This window comes from Phaethon lepturus, unplaced genomic scaffold (assembly GCF_000687285.1).
Source record: "Phaethon lepturus isolate BGI_N335 unplaced genomic scaffold, ASM68728v1 scaffold48268, whole genome shotgun sequence".
NCBI classification, from domain to species: Eukaryota; Metazoa; Chordata; class Aves; order Phaethontiformes; family Phaethontidae; genus Phaethon; species Phaethon lepturus.
In genome coordinates, this window is record NW_010559224.1 from 7,492 (window position 1) to 19,667 (window position 12,176).

The 12,176-nt window shown below is 50.4% G+C and overlaps 1 protein-coding gene across 1 annotated transcript in view; it reads right to left on the reverse strand.

Moving 5' to 3' along the window:
• Nucleotides 1–1,485: 1,485 nt before the first annotated feature.
• LOC104625621 (LIM homeobox transcription factor 1-alpha-like) overlaps nt 1,486–12,176 on the reverse strand; it is a gene marked incomplete at its 5' end in the record, with an annotated part of 21,053 nt that continues 10,362 nt past the window's right edge. The window contains 6 exons of the mRNA XM_010293290.1: nt 1,486–1,640; nt 2,036–2,194; nt 2,591–2,723; nt 3,405–3,482; nt 3,573–3,730; nt 4,193–4,425. Coding sequence (XP_010291592.1) covers nt 1,486–1,640; nt 2,036–2,194; nt 2,591–2,723; nt 3,405–3,482; nt 3,573–3,730; nt 4,193–4,425 — 916 coding nt within the window. The remainder of the gene's footprint in view (nt 1,641–2,035; nt 2,195–2,590; nt 2,724–3,404; nt 3,483–3,572; nt 3,731–4,192; nt 4,426–12,176) is intronic.

Sequence of the window (12,176 nt, forward strand, 5' to 3'; positions counted from 1 at the left end):
ATTATTTCCTTTTGAAGTTGTCTGCCAATTGTTCAGTTCAAATAGACAAAGGAAGGTTAGTTCTGGAGGACCGTATTCCTTCAGCTGGCATGCTGTAAGCAGGCTCATGGGAAAACCTGACCTTTCCAGGAATACCGGCTGTCCTTCACGTATATAAGGAACCAAATCCCAGGCTTGGGTCCTAGGTAGGAGAATAAAGAATTTCCCTTTGGTAATAATTCACACTTCCATTCTCTGCTCTCTCTTTCTTGCCTTTTTTGAGGGTATACACTTTGGTGGCCGCCTGCTTCTCGTAACTCGCCTGCCTCCTGGCAAGATGATGAATGGAGAAAATGGATTATTCCTTGCTATCCACAGTGGAGACGTGCTTCTTGGCCAAGTCCTGATGTCACCCCTCGGTTGCCCTTGAAACGAAAACCAAACGTAGCCTCTTGGAGTTAAGTGACTCGGCGGGGACACGTTATGGCATAATGCAATCCAGTTTCCTTCTCCCATCACTTGCTGGAGGGAAGCGAGGTGCGAGGATGCCTTAATTGAACTGGGCGTGCAGTCGGGGTGGGAAGTCCCTCTGTGGACAGACCTACAGAGGAAGGGCTTTCTAGCAGGAATATTTTGAGAGTAAGATTGTTTCACTTCGCTGTTTTAAAAAAGAAACAAACAAAAATTAGTGTGGCTAATTCTGTTATTTTGTGAGAATAAGTCTTTGTTCTGTCCATAAAGGGAGTAAAACTCTTGTGGAGACAGACAGACATAAAGGTGATAGAGAACTCGCTGTGGGTATGTTACACTTCTCTTGGCATCCTTGAACATGCCAGAGGATAAATATTGTGTTGTTTCTTGAAGCAGATACCCGAGCATAGCCCTTTCAATCAGGGGCCAAACTACTGTGCATTGCTGAAATGTCAAACGTTAAAAAAACGTCCTGGGCCAACTGATTGACAACCATGTAGAAAATCTCTGAAGCGGTAGTGGCATCCTTTAGAGATGTCTCAGGACCTTGGATTTTGCTGCTGAAAATTAACCTTGTCCCATGAAGTCTGCATCTGGATTGGGACATGAGGCAAAACAGCACAGTGAGCAGCTCAGCTGCAACCAAAACTTAAATAAGTGGAGTTCTTGTGGGAAGGGCACCTCCTATTTCTAGGGGCAGCTCTGGTTAGCTTGGCCAGTCTTTGTTTGCAGGACATAATGCTCAAAAGCTTAAACACTGGACAAACTGCTAAAGTTACAGCTAAACAACATTGTACCATCGATCTACTCGTGGCTAGAAAAAAGGAGAGGCGCGATCCAGTGTCCTTCAGGCTGTGAAAGGTCTCCATGAATTAGTGCTTATATGTCTGGCGGACCTAGTTGCCTCCTCCCTTGTGCAGTGCTCAAGGAATGTCTGTGAAGGTCTCAGTCTTGTTTCTTCTCCCTCACCCTTGTTCTGAATTTGAAGCAGCATCCATCCGAGATACTCGTGAAGAGTTGGGAGCTTTTCTATGGTCAGGATGTGAAGTAGGAGCTCTGCATGGAGTAGAGTCGGTCAATGGGGTTGCCCACGCGGGCTTGGAGGAGGTTGGCTTCAGCCGTTGACAGCAGGCAGTCTCCCAGGTGGCTGATGCTGTCACTGTCCATATCGTGAAAAACTCCTTCTGAGTCTAGAAGAGGAAGGAAAGGGAAATGAATGTGAGTGTGGCGTAAGCATGTCCCCTGGGGAGCTGCAGCACAAAAAAAGTGTGATGGCAGGGCCATATTTCGCCTGGAGCAATGGTCAGCGTGCTATGAGGTGAGCCCCACACACAGGACCAGCTTTAGGCATAACTCTTTCCTCCTTCACCCAAATATTTCACGCTGGATGGAGGAAAGACCCCAGCCTTGCTCCCTGGCCCCTAGCAGAACTTCTGTGAAAGGCTCAGCCCAAAGCCCAAGTCCTGCGGAGCACACACCGCTGCTGGCTTCGTCAGCAGTCACAGCAGAGTTGGCTTTTCATGATTTGGACCGCTACGTGCAGCTTTGGTGCAGAGACAGGGCAACCTCCACAGCACTCTCCTACCGTAGGGGTGCAGATGGTCTCCTGGCAGCTGGGGCGGCGTCAGCCCTTGTCTGTACAGGTCTGTGCTGTAGCCATTCTGGTCGAGGGGCAGCAGCTGCTGCTGGGGGATCCTGGGGTAGGGGACCATGAGCCCATCCAGGCCGTGAACGCTTGCGCCGTCTAAAGACACAACCAGTGGGATGGGTTGAAGCAAAGGGTGCGCGGCACGCAGCGGAGCAGAGCCCTGTCGCACTAACATTGTTCCCGTTGCCGAAGCAAGACTTGGTGGTCTCACTCTGGACCAGCACTGCACAGCGCTGGGCTCTGTGCATACGTGCAAGGGAAAAAACCCATCGCCTTCTCAAAAAGAGGAGATACGTGCTGCGTCACGACTACCCACGGGTCTTGCTGAACGTTACCTAGTTATTCCAGCTTGTACATACCAATTCAGTGACAACCTGCCTGCTTTCTGCTAATCTCTTCCTGCGCACATTCTCTCTCAAATACCTCCGAGTCAATCCCCTCTGTCCCAGCCTGCAGCCCCCAGAGCTGTCACTGTGCGCAGCGGCTCCTCACCTTCGCTGTCATCATTGCTCTGCCTGCTGTTGCGACCGGTCCCTCTCCCGGTCCCTAAGCGAGGATTGCCCAGCTGGTCTTGCTCCTGCTGTTGCTGCTGCTGCTGTTGTTGCCTGCGAGCAATCTTCTTCATCTGCAAGGAGACGGAGACCCCGGATTTGAGGTTCTGACTGAGAGGAGGGGAGTGGGTTGCGTTTAACACAGCAGCGGACCGCTGTCGCCTGCCTTTCACTGAGACCAAGCACTGCCGTGATACAACCCTGCTCGGACTCCTCTGAGTGACTCCTCTGCAGTCATCGTGCTCTGCAGCCATCCCTGTGTGAGAAACAGGGCTGACAGAAAAGCCTGTGCTATCTTTCTGGGAGATGCTCTTTGCAGTTTAAAAAACAAAGGACTTTGGTTTACTACAAAGTGAGGTTTCCAAAGCCACATATTTTCTGTTTTCACTCTTTAAATTCTGCAAAATTAGAAATGTTTCAACTTCTAGAAAAAAGATGTGGGAAATCTTTATAGTCTTTCTATAGTGAGGGGGGAAAAGCAAGTAGAAAAAGAGTAATCAAAAAAAACCCCAAAACATGAAAAATGTTAAGCCCTGCGAACATCTATAATCAATTCTTGTATTTCTCTTTAAGCTTTTGCTACTACTGGATACATGTTGTAGGACTAGGTGGACCTGTGGATGGTCCTGTGTAGCTGTTCTTCTCACCATTTTCTCTTTTTCTAAGCTATGCTACATTTCCTTTTAATTGACCGAGCGAGCATGACATCCCACAGGTATGCAGAACCCAGCTGTGGCACGGGAACTGTCACTCACCTTGGCTCTTTGGTTCTGGAACCAGACCTGTACCACCCGCACGGTCAAGCCCGTCTCGGCTGCCAGGGTCTCTCTTACCTGTCCACAAAACCCGGAGAGCTGAATCAGAACTTAAGTTGCACTTAAAAGGATCCAAGCCAGCAGTTGTGCTGAGTGGCTTCCTTATACCTTTCTGCAAGGTTTTGAGGAAACCTCGAACGAGGCCTTGAATGCCCGACGCTGCTGTGTGGTAAGGATGGTGCGCGGGCGCTTGGAGCGCTTGTGGTCTTTGCTGTCCTCGCTGCCTTTGCCGTGCGAGTGGCTGCCGTCTTCATCCTCGCTTTTCACTGCAATGGAAGATCAGTAGCAGTGATTCAGCAGAGAGTGGCCTTTCCGGGCCATCTCCCAGGGCAAGGATTCAGAGAAACTTGCCGGAGTTTTGTTCCTTCCAAGGTGCAGCTTAGAGCAGAAGTGCAGAACAACGCCAGCAAAGCTTGTGGGCTGAGCTGTGGCTCAGGGGAACACTGTCAATTCAGAGACAGAGCTGGTGGGCCACCCTGGCCCCGTATCATCCATTCTGTAATGTCTCAGAGCAGCCCACCCAAACTCTTCAGATCCGCCAAGTGGATCTCAGCAGCCTGGTATCCCCTTGGCTGCCTATCAGCAAGGGGAAAAGATGCTACAACCTCCACCTACCCACATCTCCTCCCTCTGAAGCCTTCCCTGTAGTTAATTGGGGACCAGGCAGTTCCTGCCCTCTGCGAGGTTCACCCTGGTTCCCCACCCTCAGCACCGCTCCAGCCCCTCACCGGACTCAGTGGGTGCGGGGCTGATAGCGCTCAGCATCTCCTTCTCCTTCTCGTAGTCACTGCGGCACAGCAGCTGCCCCTCCTTGAGCACAAACTCGTCTCCCCGCTGCAGGCGCCGCTCACACTCGCAGCAGTAGAAGCAGTGCACGTGGTAGACGTTCTCCAGCACCCGCATGATGAGCTCGGAAGGGGCGATCACCTTCAAGCAGCTGCTGCACTTGGTCTGGAACAGCCTGCAAAGAAGGTCCTGGCGGTTAGACACTTGGGCAAGGAAGATCAGCCCTGGGTCGAGGCTCAGAAAGCCAAGGGAAGAAGGGGCTGGATCTCTGGAGCTGTTCTAGCATGTCCCCGCAAGAAGCGTGCATCCCAGCTGGGCTTTGGGGCTTTCTGACCTTCCTTAGCCCCAGGGAGGAACACGAACTTGCTTGGCCCACCAGGACAGAGCTCTGTGTCCCCTCTTCCTCTCTAGGGCTGTTCGCTGCCTGGCTTTGTTAGGTCGCTCCTAGTGAGAGGACTTTATGGACCCCTCCAGGACCATCCCCAGGGCCTGGAGGAGCCTTGTGCAGGGAGTCCCCCAGGAGAGGCTGTTTGTGCCCCACACCGTGTCCAGAGAGAGAAATAAACAACTGCTGAGCGCCCCGTGTACAGAGCAGATGGTTCTGATGAAGTAATTTGGGATCTAAACAAATGTGAGCAGTGGTGGCTGCCGGCTGACAGCTTCTATTTAGCCACTTGACAAGAGAAAGTAATAAAATAGGGATTAATTAGGCTGTTGTTTAAACACACAGGATCTTCCCCACCAGCAGGGAACTCATAAACTGGGATTGAGAACAAGACTGGGTTAATCCTCCTGGCAAACTCTGTGGAGGAGGATGAAGAGGCTTACAGGGGTGGGCTCATCCCTTCCAAATACCACCATGGATTTGTGCTGTGCAGTGGCTTTCGGCTGAAGTGTCTGGGACATTCCAACTGGAATGGTGTGGGATTTCTCTCTCCTTTGTGTGAGTGTGTTTGCATGCATGTTCCTCTCTCCCTCCCTCTCTCTCTTTCTTTCCCCCTTTCCTCTTTGTCTTTCTGTAAGTCACACTTGAAAAATAATCATCGAATTCGAGTTGAAAAAGCCAGGAGTAAAGAGCAGCCTTTTAACCGCAACCTCTCACTGTCTTAACGAAGGAGCAAACTGGGAGCGTGTTCCAGGCACGATCCCAGTCCGAATCTGAGCTGAGTCCAAATCTGCCCCTTTCCAAACACCAGCATCCTTCTGTTACAGCAGAAGTGAAATACTAAAAGGAACAAAAAAGACCCAACAGCAGAGCCAATCCGCGGTCACGGCTATCTGGGATCAGTCGGGAACATGCGACATATCACTAAACGTTAAGTTAGTAATGTTCCTGGACCTTAAGCCCAGATGGAAGATAATGGTGATGTAGTCTGCCCCATGTTCATTGCAACCCGGAGAATCTCGCCCGGGGATTCCCACCTCACGCCCGTGGTGGATGTACAGCGAAGGCCAGCCAGTCGCAGGCTGGAGGCTGCGAGTGGAGCAGGATCTGTCCGCATCCACGTGGACGACGTTCCAGAGGCTAACTAGCTCCTTGTTCCTTATTTCCGATTTGAATCGTCCTTTATTCCATGCCCAGCAACTAGACTTTGTCACGTCTATCTTCTTGAGAACCACTTACGAGTAGTTATGCCGATTTGGGTCATCAGACTGTTCTCCTTGCCAGGTTTCTGTCCTTTATCCTTCAAACAACCAGTTTAAAAGTGAGTACTGACTTTTCTTTGTATCTTGGCTGGGAGAATTACTGTCCCCAGAGAAAGATCTGCCTGGCTTTTCTATATGCTGTCGTGTAGCTGAATCTAGTGACACAAATATAATTTGCCTTTGAGTCAAGCTAGCCCCAAGCTCCCACCCGCTCCCACCGTATCTTTCAGCGGCGGGTTTACTCCTGTAGCACACCCAGAGCCCCAAATCCAGGGACAGGCACGCTAAGAACATAGACCTGACAAACAAAAGCTTTACTTCAATATCCTGACCTGACTTCAAGTAAGGAACAGGAGAGTTTAGGAAAACACCAGTGGAAAACTCCCTGTATTGTTTCACACTTGTGCTTTCTTTATTTTTACCCCTATGGATACTGGAGCATTCCCTGGGTCCTTTTATACTTCTGTCCTCGGTGATGTTGCTGGTTGCTTGAGGAAAACGTGCAGAACATCGCTTGGGCAAGGCAGGTAGAGGAAAGGTTGGAGTGTGATGTGCTCCTGTGCAGGCAGGCTGATAGCGAGAGGGACGGAGCAGAGCAAGGAAATGTGGAAACAGATGTCAGAGCTGGGAAAGGAGACCTATTCACCTGCAAGGCACCAAGCCGATTCCTCCTGCTGCTGTTGGGACGAGGCAATTAGCAAGCCTTATTTAAAGATGCTGTCATGTGCCAGATTTCCATGAAAAGCGTTTTTTTTTCAGCTATCAGGTGAGGGAAGTGCCGTTACTGCAGCGTAACTCAATAACGCTTTTGGCATCGCAAGGCCCGCACCCTCCCATCTCCCAGCTAAGCCCCGAAAACAAATCCGCTCTGCTTTGTACTAATTGAAGAAAACATTCAGCAAGCAGCTCATAAACACGGTGTCAGCTCGCATTACACAAAATTAAAATTCTCAGCCCCTCCAACACCAGGAATTCCTAAAGAGGCTGGTTTTAATATTGCCTGAATCCGTTTAAGTCAAGGTAATATTGTTTGGGTTGCCATGGGAACAAAATACATCTCCGTTGCTGGCAGTGGGTTACAAGGAGGCTTGGGAGGCTGTGCTGTGGACGCGGCTACACGATGTCTAGAAGCGGCTGCTTGCAGGAACTACGCTGACGGGCAGTCCGAAAAACAAGCCTGTTCCCAGGTTCATAATGAAAAGCACCTTTAGGAACAGCAGTGACACAAGCGAGGTCTCTGCATGCTCCCGGAGAGGAGCAGAGCCTCGGCAGCAGCAGGACCACTTCTAAGTGCCTGCAACCCACAACAACTACACCCGACTTCTTTTGGAAAGACCCTCATGTTGCCTGAGCCTCATAGTCCACGTGCCTCCACTTCTATTTTGACCAAGTCTCCCCATGGTCTTAACACTCTTGTTTCCTCAAAATCCCATCTGAGTTTGATTTCTGTTCAAGATGTCCTTACGGGAGGTGTGGTAAGGCGGTGAGGAGGTGGTAAGGTGGTAAGGAGGTTCGCTCCTGCGAACGTTCAGAAACCATCCAGCAAGTAGAGGCAAGTGCATGCATCCAGGTACATATCCCACGTCCTTCTTACCAGCTTGCCTCAAATTAATTACCTTTGCAAATGATAGAATTTGATTTTCCTGCCGGGGGTTGCTCCCCTTGATGGAAAAAGTGTCAGTAGGAGGAAGGCAGATGGGCTTATAAGCAGGAACGTCTTTGGGAATTGCAAAGAAGGCAGCTCTGGAGCAAGTGGAACGGTTACTCGCAAGTCAGCGTCGTGGGAGAGGCTTGGGGCTACAAGCAGAGTTTTTGGCAGCTGGTTCTTCATGCTGGTGGACACTCGAGGCAAGAGGACCGTCGCTGCGGGCAGAATCGTAGCCTGGCGGCTGCCCCATAAAGGGCAAGCACATCTGTACCATTTGCCAACTCGGAGACAGCACGTGTCACCCAGGCAAGGATGAAGATACACGGTATCTTAAAGGGAGCTTTGATGCTGGGCTGGAGGCCAAATTCACTGGCTGCCCACACTCTTCCTGCCAGGAGGTATTTGAGGCCAGCTCTGGGGCCGCATGGCTGGCAGGAGCACGTGCAGCAATGCCTTGAACGTCCCAACGCTATTTCTCTCTTTCTCTTTTATGCCTCGACATTACTGCAATGCCCGACATCATCTTGAAGCTTGCGGAAATCTTGGTCCCAACAGCATCCTGTAGCAAGGAGTTACACACTCTGTGGAAAACAATTCCATTATTTGATTCCCTCACCCTACCTACAGCTTCACTGCCTCTTTTTTACCATTAACAATTTGCTTTTTTTTTAATAACAAAACAGCTGTGGAGAGCCCAGTGTGTAATTAATTTCCCCCAGAGAAATTCGGTAAAGTTTCAAAACACGGAGCAGCGGGAAGAGGAATCGCAGCAAAACGACCATGTGCATCTGCCTGGCTTTTGCACACAGCTGGGGAGCTCTGAGATCTTTCTACGTCTTTTTAGACACATTTCATGGGCTTAATTTCTCAGACTTTCGCCCTAGTAAAACACCCCAGTGCCCAGCTCTCCACTGATCCTTGCAGAGCAACCCCGTCGCGGCTCAGGGTGCCGCTCGCTCTGCCCATGGCTCCGGAGGAGAAGTGGCAGCCCAGCTCCCAGCTCTCCAGATGGGGACGAGCCGAGCAGCAGGTTATTTGAGAACCTCTCTGACCTGCCATGGCACGGAGAGGACGCTGACCCAGGCCTGGGAAGGGTAATTTGGGGGGCACACGATTGTCTCGATGGGATTAAAAGGTGTTAATGAAGCAAGAAATAAGCTGCGAGGCCTGTGCTTCATGAAACTAGCTTATTTAGTTAGGGTTTAGTCAAAATGAAGCAGTCCAGGCTTAAGCAAGGTCTGTTTACTTAACATTGAGCTGCAAAATCCATTGTAGCCGTCTGAAATATTGAAGTGGAACTTGCAAAGCCTCTTTCCAGATTTCGGGCTGGGGGCTAGGGGTGTGATGAGGAAGGGGACACACAAGGGAAACGAGGAGGCAGCGGCAAGCACAATATGCTCTTTCATTCCCCACCGCAATGGCCGTTTTCCCCCAGTTGAGCACCAGGGGATTAAGGGGAAAAAATTTCCTTCTGCTTAATTTCTGACTTCTTCCAGCAACGTTTGGGCCAGAGAGAGAAGGCGTAATTTGGGGGCAACAGTTACCTTTGCTCCAAGGCTCTGTCACCCCCAGAAAGGAACTTTGTCATCGTGTAATTATGTCATTGTGCCTCTTGTCAGAAATAGCCAAGACTCAAATGTACTCAGACCTCACCTAATGCGAGCGTGTACACCAGAAAAGAAGTCTTCAGAGGTCAATGCTTACCAAAGCCAAACTGCATGCTGCATGCAAAGTTCTTCCCCGCGGAGCGGAAAAAACAAATTTTAAATTAGTCATCTCACTTAAGCGGTTCACTAAAAGGCAGAAGGGTGGGGTAGGACTCGGAGAAGAGCCGCATCGCACTATTGCTGCTGCATCTTCACGGTCACGCAGGGGGAATGACCCGACCTTCTCTGTCCTTCGCTGGAAATATTACTTGTAAGGATGAGGGCAGCACCACGCTCGTGTAGAACAGAAGGATTTTGGGATGTGGCACGCAGCAAAGAGGTCTCCCCAGAGTTTTCTAGCTAGCACCACGAGCAGCATTTAATGGAATTGCGCTTGGTTATAAAAAGTAACCGGGAAAAAAAAAAAATGCATCTTCTAAGTGTGGTCCTGCTTGACTGGACCCTGTAAATGCCCTTGGCATCCACCCAGAAGGTAAGAGGTGTTACAAGCCCTGCTCCCTGGGCTCGATTCTGTTCATGTCAGCGATGAAAACTGATGCTGAAAAAAAACCCAACCACCACCGCTGCCGAAAACCTAAACCACAAGCAAAACAGTAAAGCAAAACAACACCAAAGAGGTTCCCAAAGCCAGAGAGATTCATAAATATTAAAGTGACACGAGTGAAATGCTACTGAAAGATTTAATACTGTGCTGCTGCTCTGTCCCTCAAGGGGTTAAACCCCCCACTGTGAGGATATTACTGCCAGCACGGTGGCACTGAGCCATCACCATATAATCTGATGAACTCTTTTATTAAATTTCACAGGCCTGTCTTCTTTATTAAAATCTCCCAGAATTCATCGGGTGCCTGTCATATCACTGCTGAATGCTAACAAAAAGTGTGGGGTTTGGGTTTTTTTCTTTCTCCCCTTTTCTCTGAGTACTGCCAGGGAGGGATTGTGTTGCGGTGAGTGTCTCTGTCAGGTGAGGGAGAGGTGGGAGGGAGAGGTGCTACTGGCTACAGTACGGTGGGAAAAGGGGGCTGTGTGCTTTTCTAAGTACGTACCCCCCCCAGCCATCTTCCTTCACACCCCACAGCCTCCCCCTGCGGACAGAGCTCGGTGTCGGGGAAAATGGGTCCCAAAAATTAGTTTTACCTGTCTCTGTACCCGCAGGTGCTTGCTTTCCCGGATGGGCAGCTCACGGCGTGCAGCCCCTCCCAAACCCCGCTGTCCCCTGGGCAGGGGGCTTCTGCAGCGGTGGAAAGAGCGTGGCAGGACCACGCTCACCAGGTATTGTGGCTCTTGACAGGAGCCAGCAATAACCACTGCTTCCGAGGAAGAAAATGAGCAAAGTCCTTCCAAACACATCCAGGACAGAGGGATGACAGCAGTACGTGTACCTTGAGCGGTTCCCTCCTGCCCTTCACTTCGAGCTGCTAACACCCCATTTAACATCCAAGCTGCCTTGCACTCGCAGCCCTGCAAGAGCTCTCCTAAGCTGAAAATACTCTCTGTCACTGAGGCAGTGCAGTGGAGAGGAATCCGGCTTCTGCAATCACCCTCACCTCTGCAAAGCAGAGGCAAAAGTGTTCCTGCTCTACTTTAATCCCACATCAGGCTGTCTCTGAGCTGCAGGAAGGTGGAATTCAGCTGCTGAATCTCTACAGACCTGCGCTGGACTGGAAATTGGGCTGCAGCTTTGGTTTTATGCTCTTTAGAGTATGCTCTGAATGTTTTTTTTTTAATATTTCCAACAGGAGACCGTGGGAGTTGTACCCTGAGCTGAGCGGGACGGGCACAGCAGACTGCGGGACACACGGAGCTACAGTGTGCAGGTGCTGCAATGTTCCCGCTGTAATTCAGAAGCTCTTGTGGAGTCCTGCACTTGGTGCCTTTTCAAGGATACTCTGCAAGCTGTCAGGAACAACAGAGCAAAACCTTCTTGCTAGTGCAGGATAGAGGAGGTGGGTGCTGCCCCACGCCAGCCACCTCTGCCTCCTGCCCGGAGAACGGCATTGCCCTCTTCTTTTTGAAATTATTTTCTCTTCCAAGTGCAGAGAGCTGGTGTAGTGCCTTGGCAAGCTGCCCCGCTTTCGGACTCAAGCTGGCTCTTACTCCACACTGGGCTCTTAGGAAGCTCCAGTCCCTGGTTCAAAAAAATGGGAACTGCATCTATATGGGGATTCCACCTCTTTGGGATGAGACAAAGCTTCTGGTCCTGTATCACCAGGACAGCACCTTTCTGCTGTCCCCTGAGAAGGGAAACATCAGCTCCTTCCTCTCTCCTCTTGTTTTCTCCCTCTCCACTCACGAACCAAAAGCTCGCTCCAGGTCCGTGGGTTTAAAGTTGGGAGTTATCAATTCATATTGATTTTGTCCTGCCTTATTGCACGGCTCCGGGAAGCCTCCGCGTCTCCATTAGTATGCCTGGCAGGAGAAGGGCTCCTTCGCTTAGTAGCTAGGGGTGATATTACCGATCCAGATAGTATCCAAACTCAATATCCTGTTTCTCCTTTTCTCATTTCCTGTTTGCAGGTCTGAATGCTGGCGTTGTCACAGCGAGAGGGGGGAAGGCAGGGAAAAAGAGAGACAGCAGGACAGTGTGTGCACGGGAGAGGGAGGGCTGGTGGAGGGGGTATTAATGGGGAAAGTGAGGGGGAGGGAGGTAGGAGGGCTGCAGACACTTTTATTACAGATTTAATAATGACAAAAGAACATCATTAAACATTCATTAGAATTATTTAATTAAATTTTACTTTGGAGGGGGGAAAAAAAAGATTAGATATGATGTAAAAAGCAATATTGATTGAGAAAAGAACAAGCTTGGGAGATGTGATTTAAATTAAACTCTGCGCTCTCTCCCTCTTCTCTCTGTTTTAAATGAGGAAGGGGGTGTGCGGTGGCACAGAGGACGATCCAGCAGCACACAGCAGTAATGGGGCACTGTGGCTGGGCAGGGCTGGGGCCGGCCCGCCGGGAGGA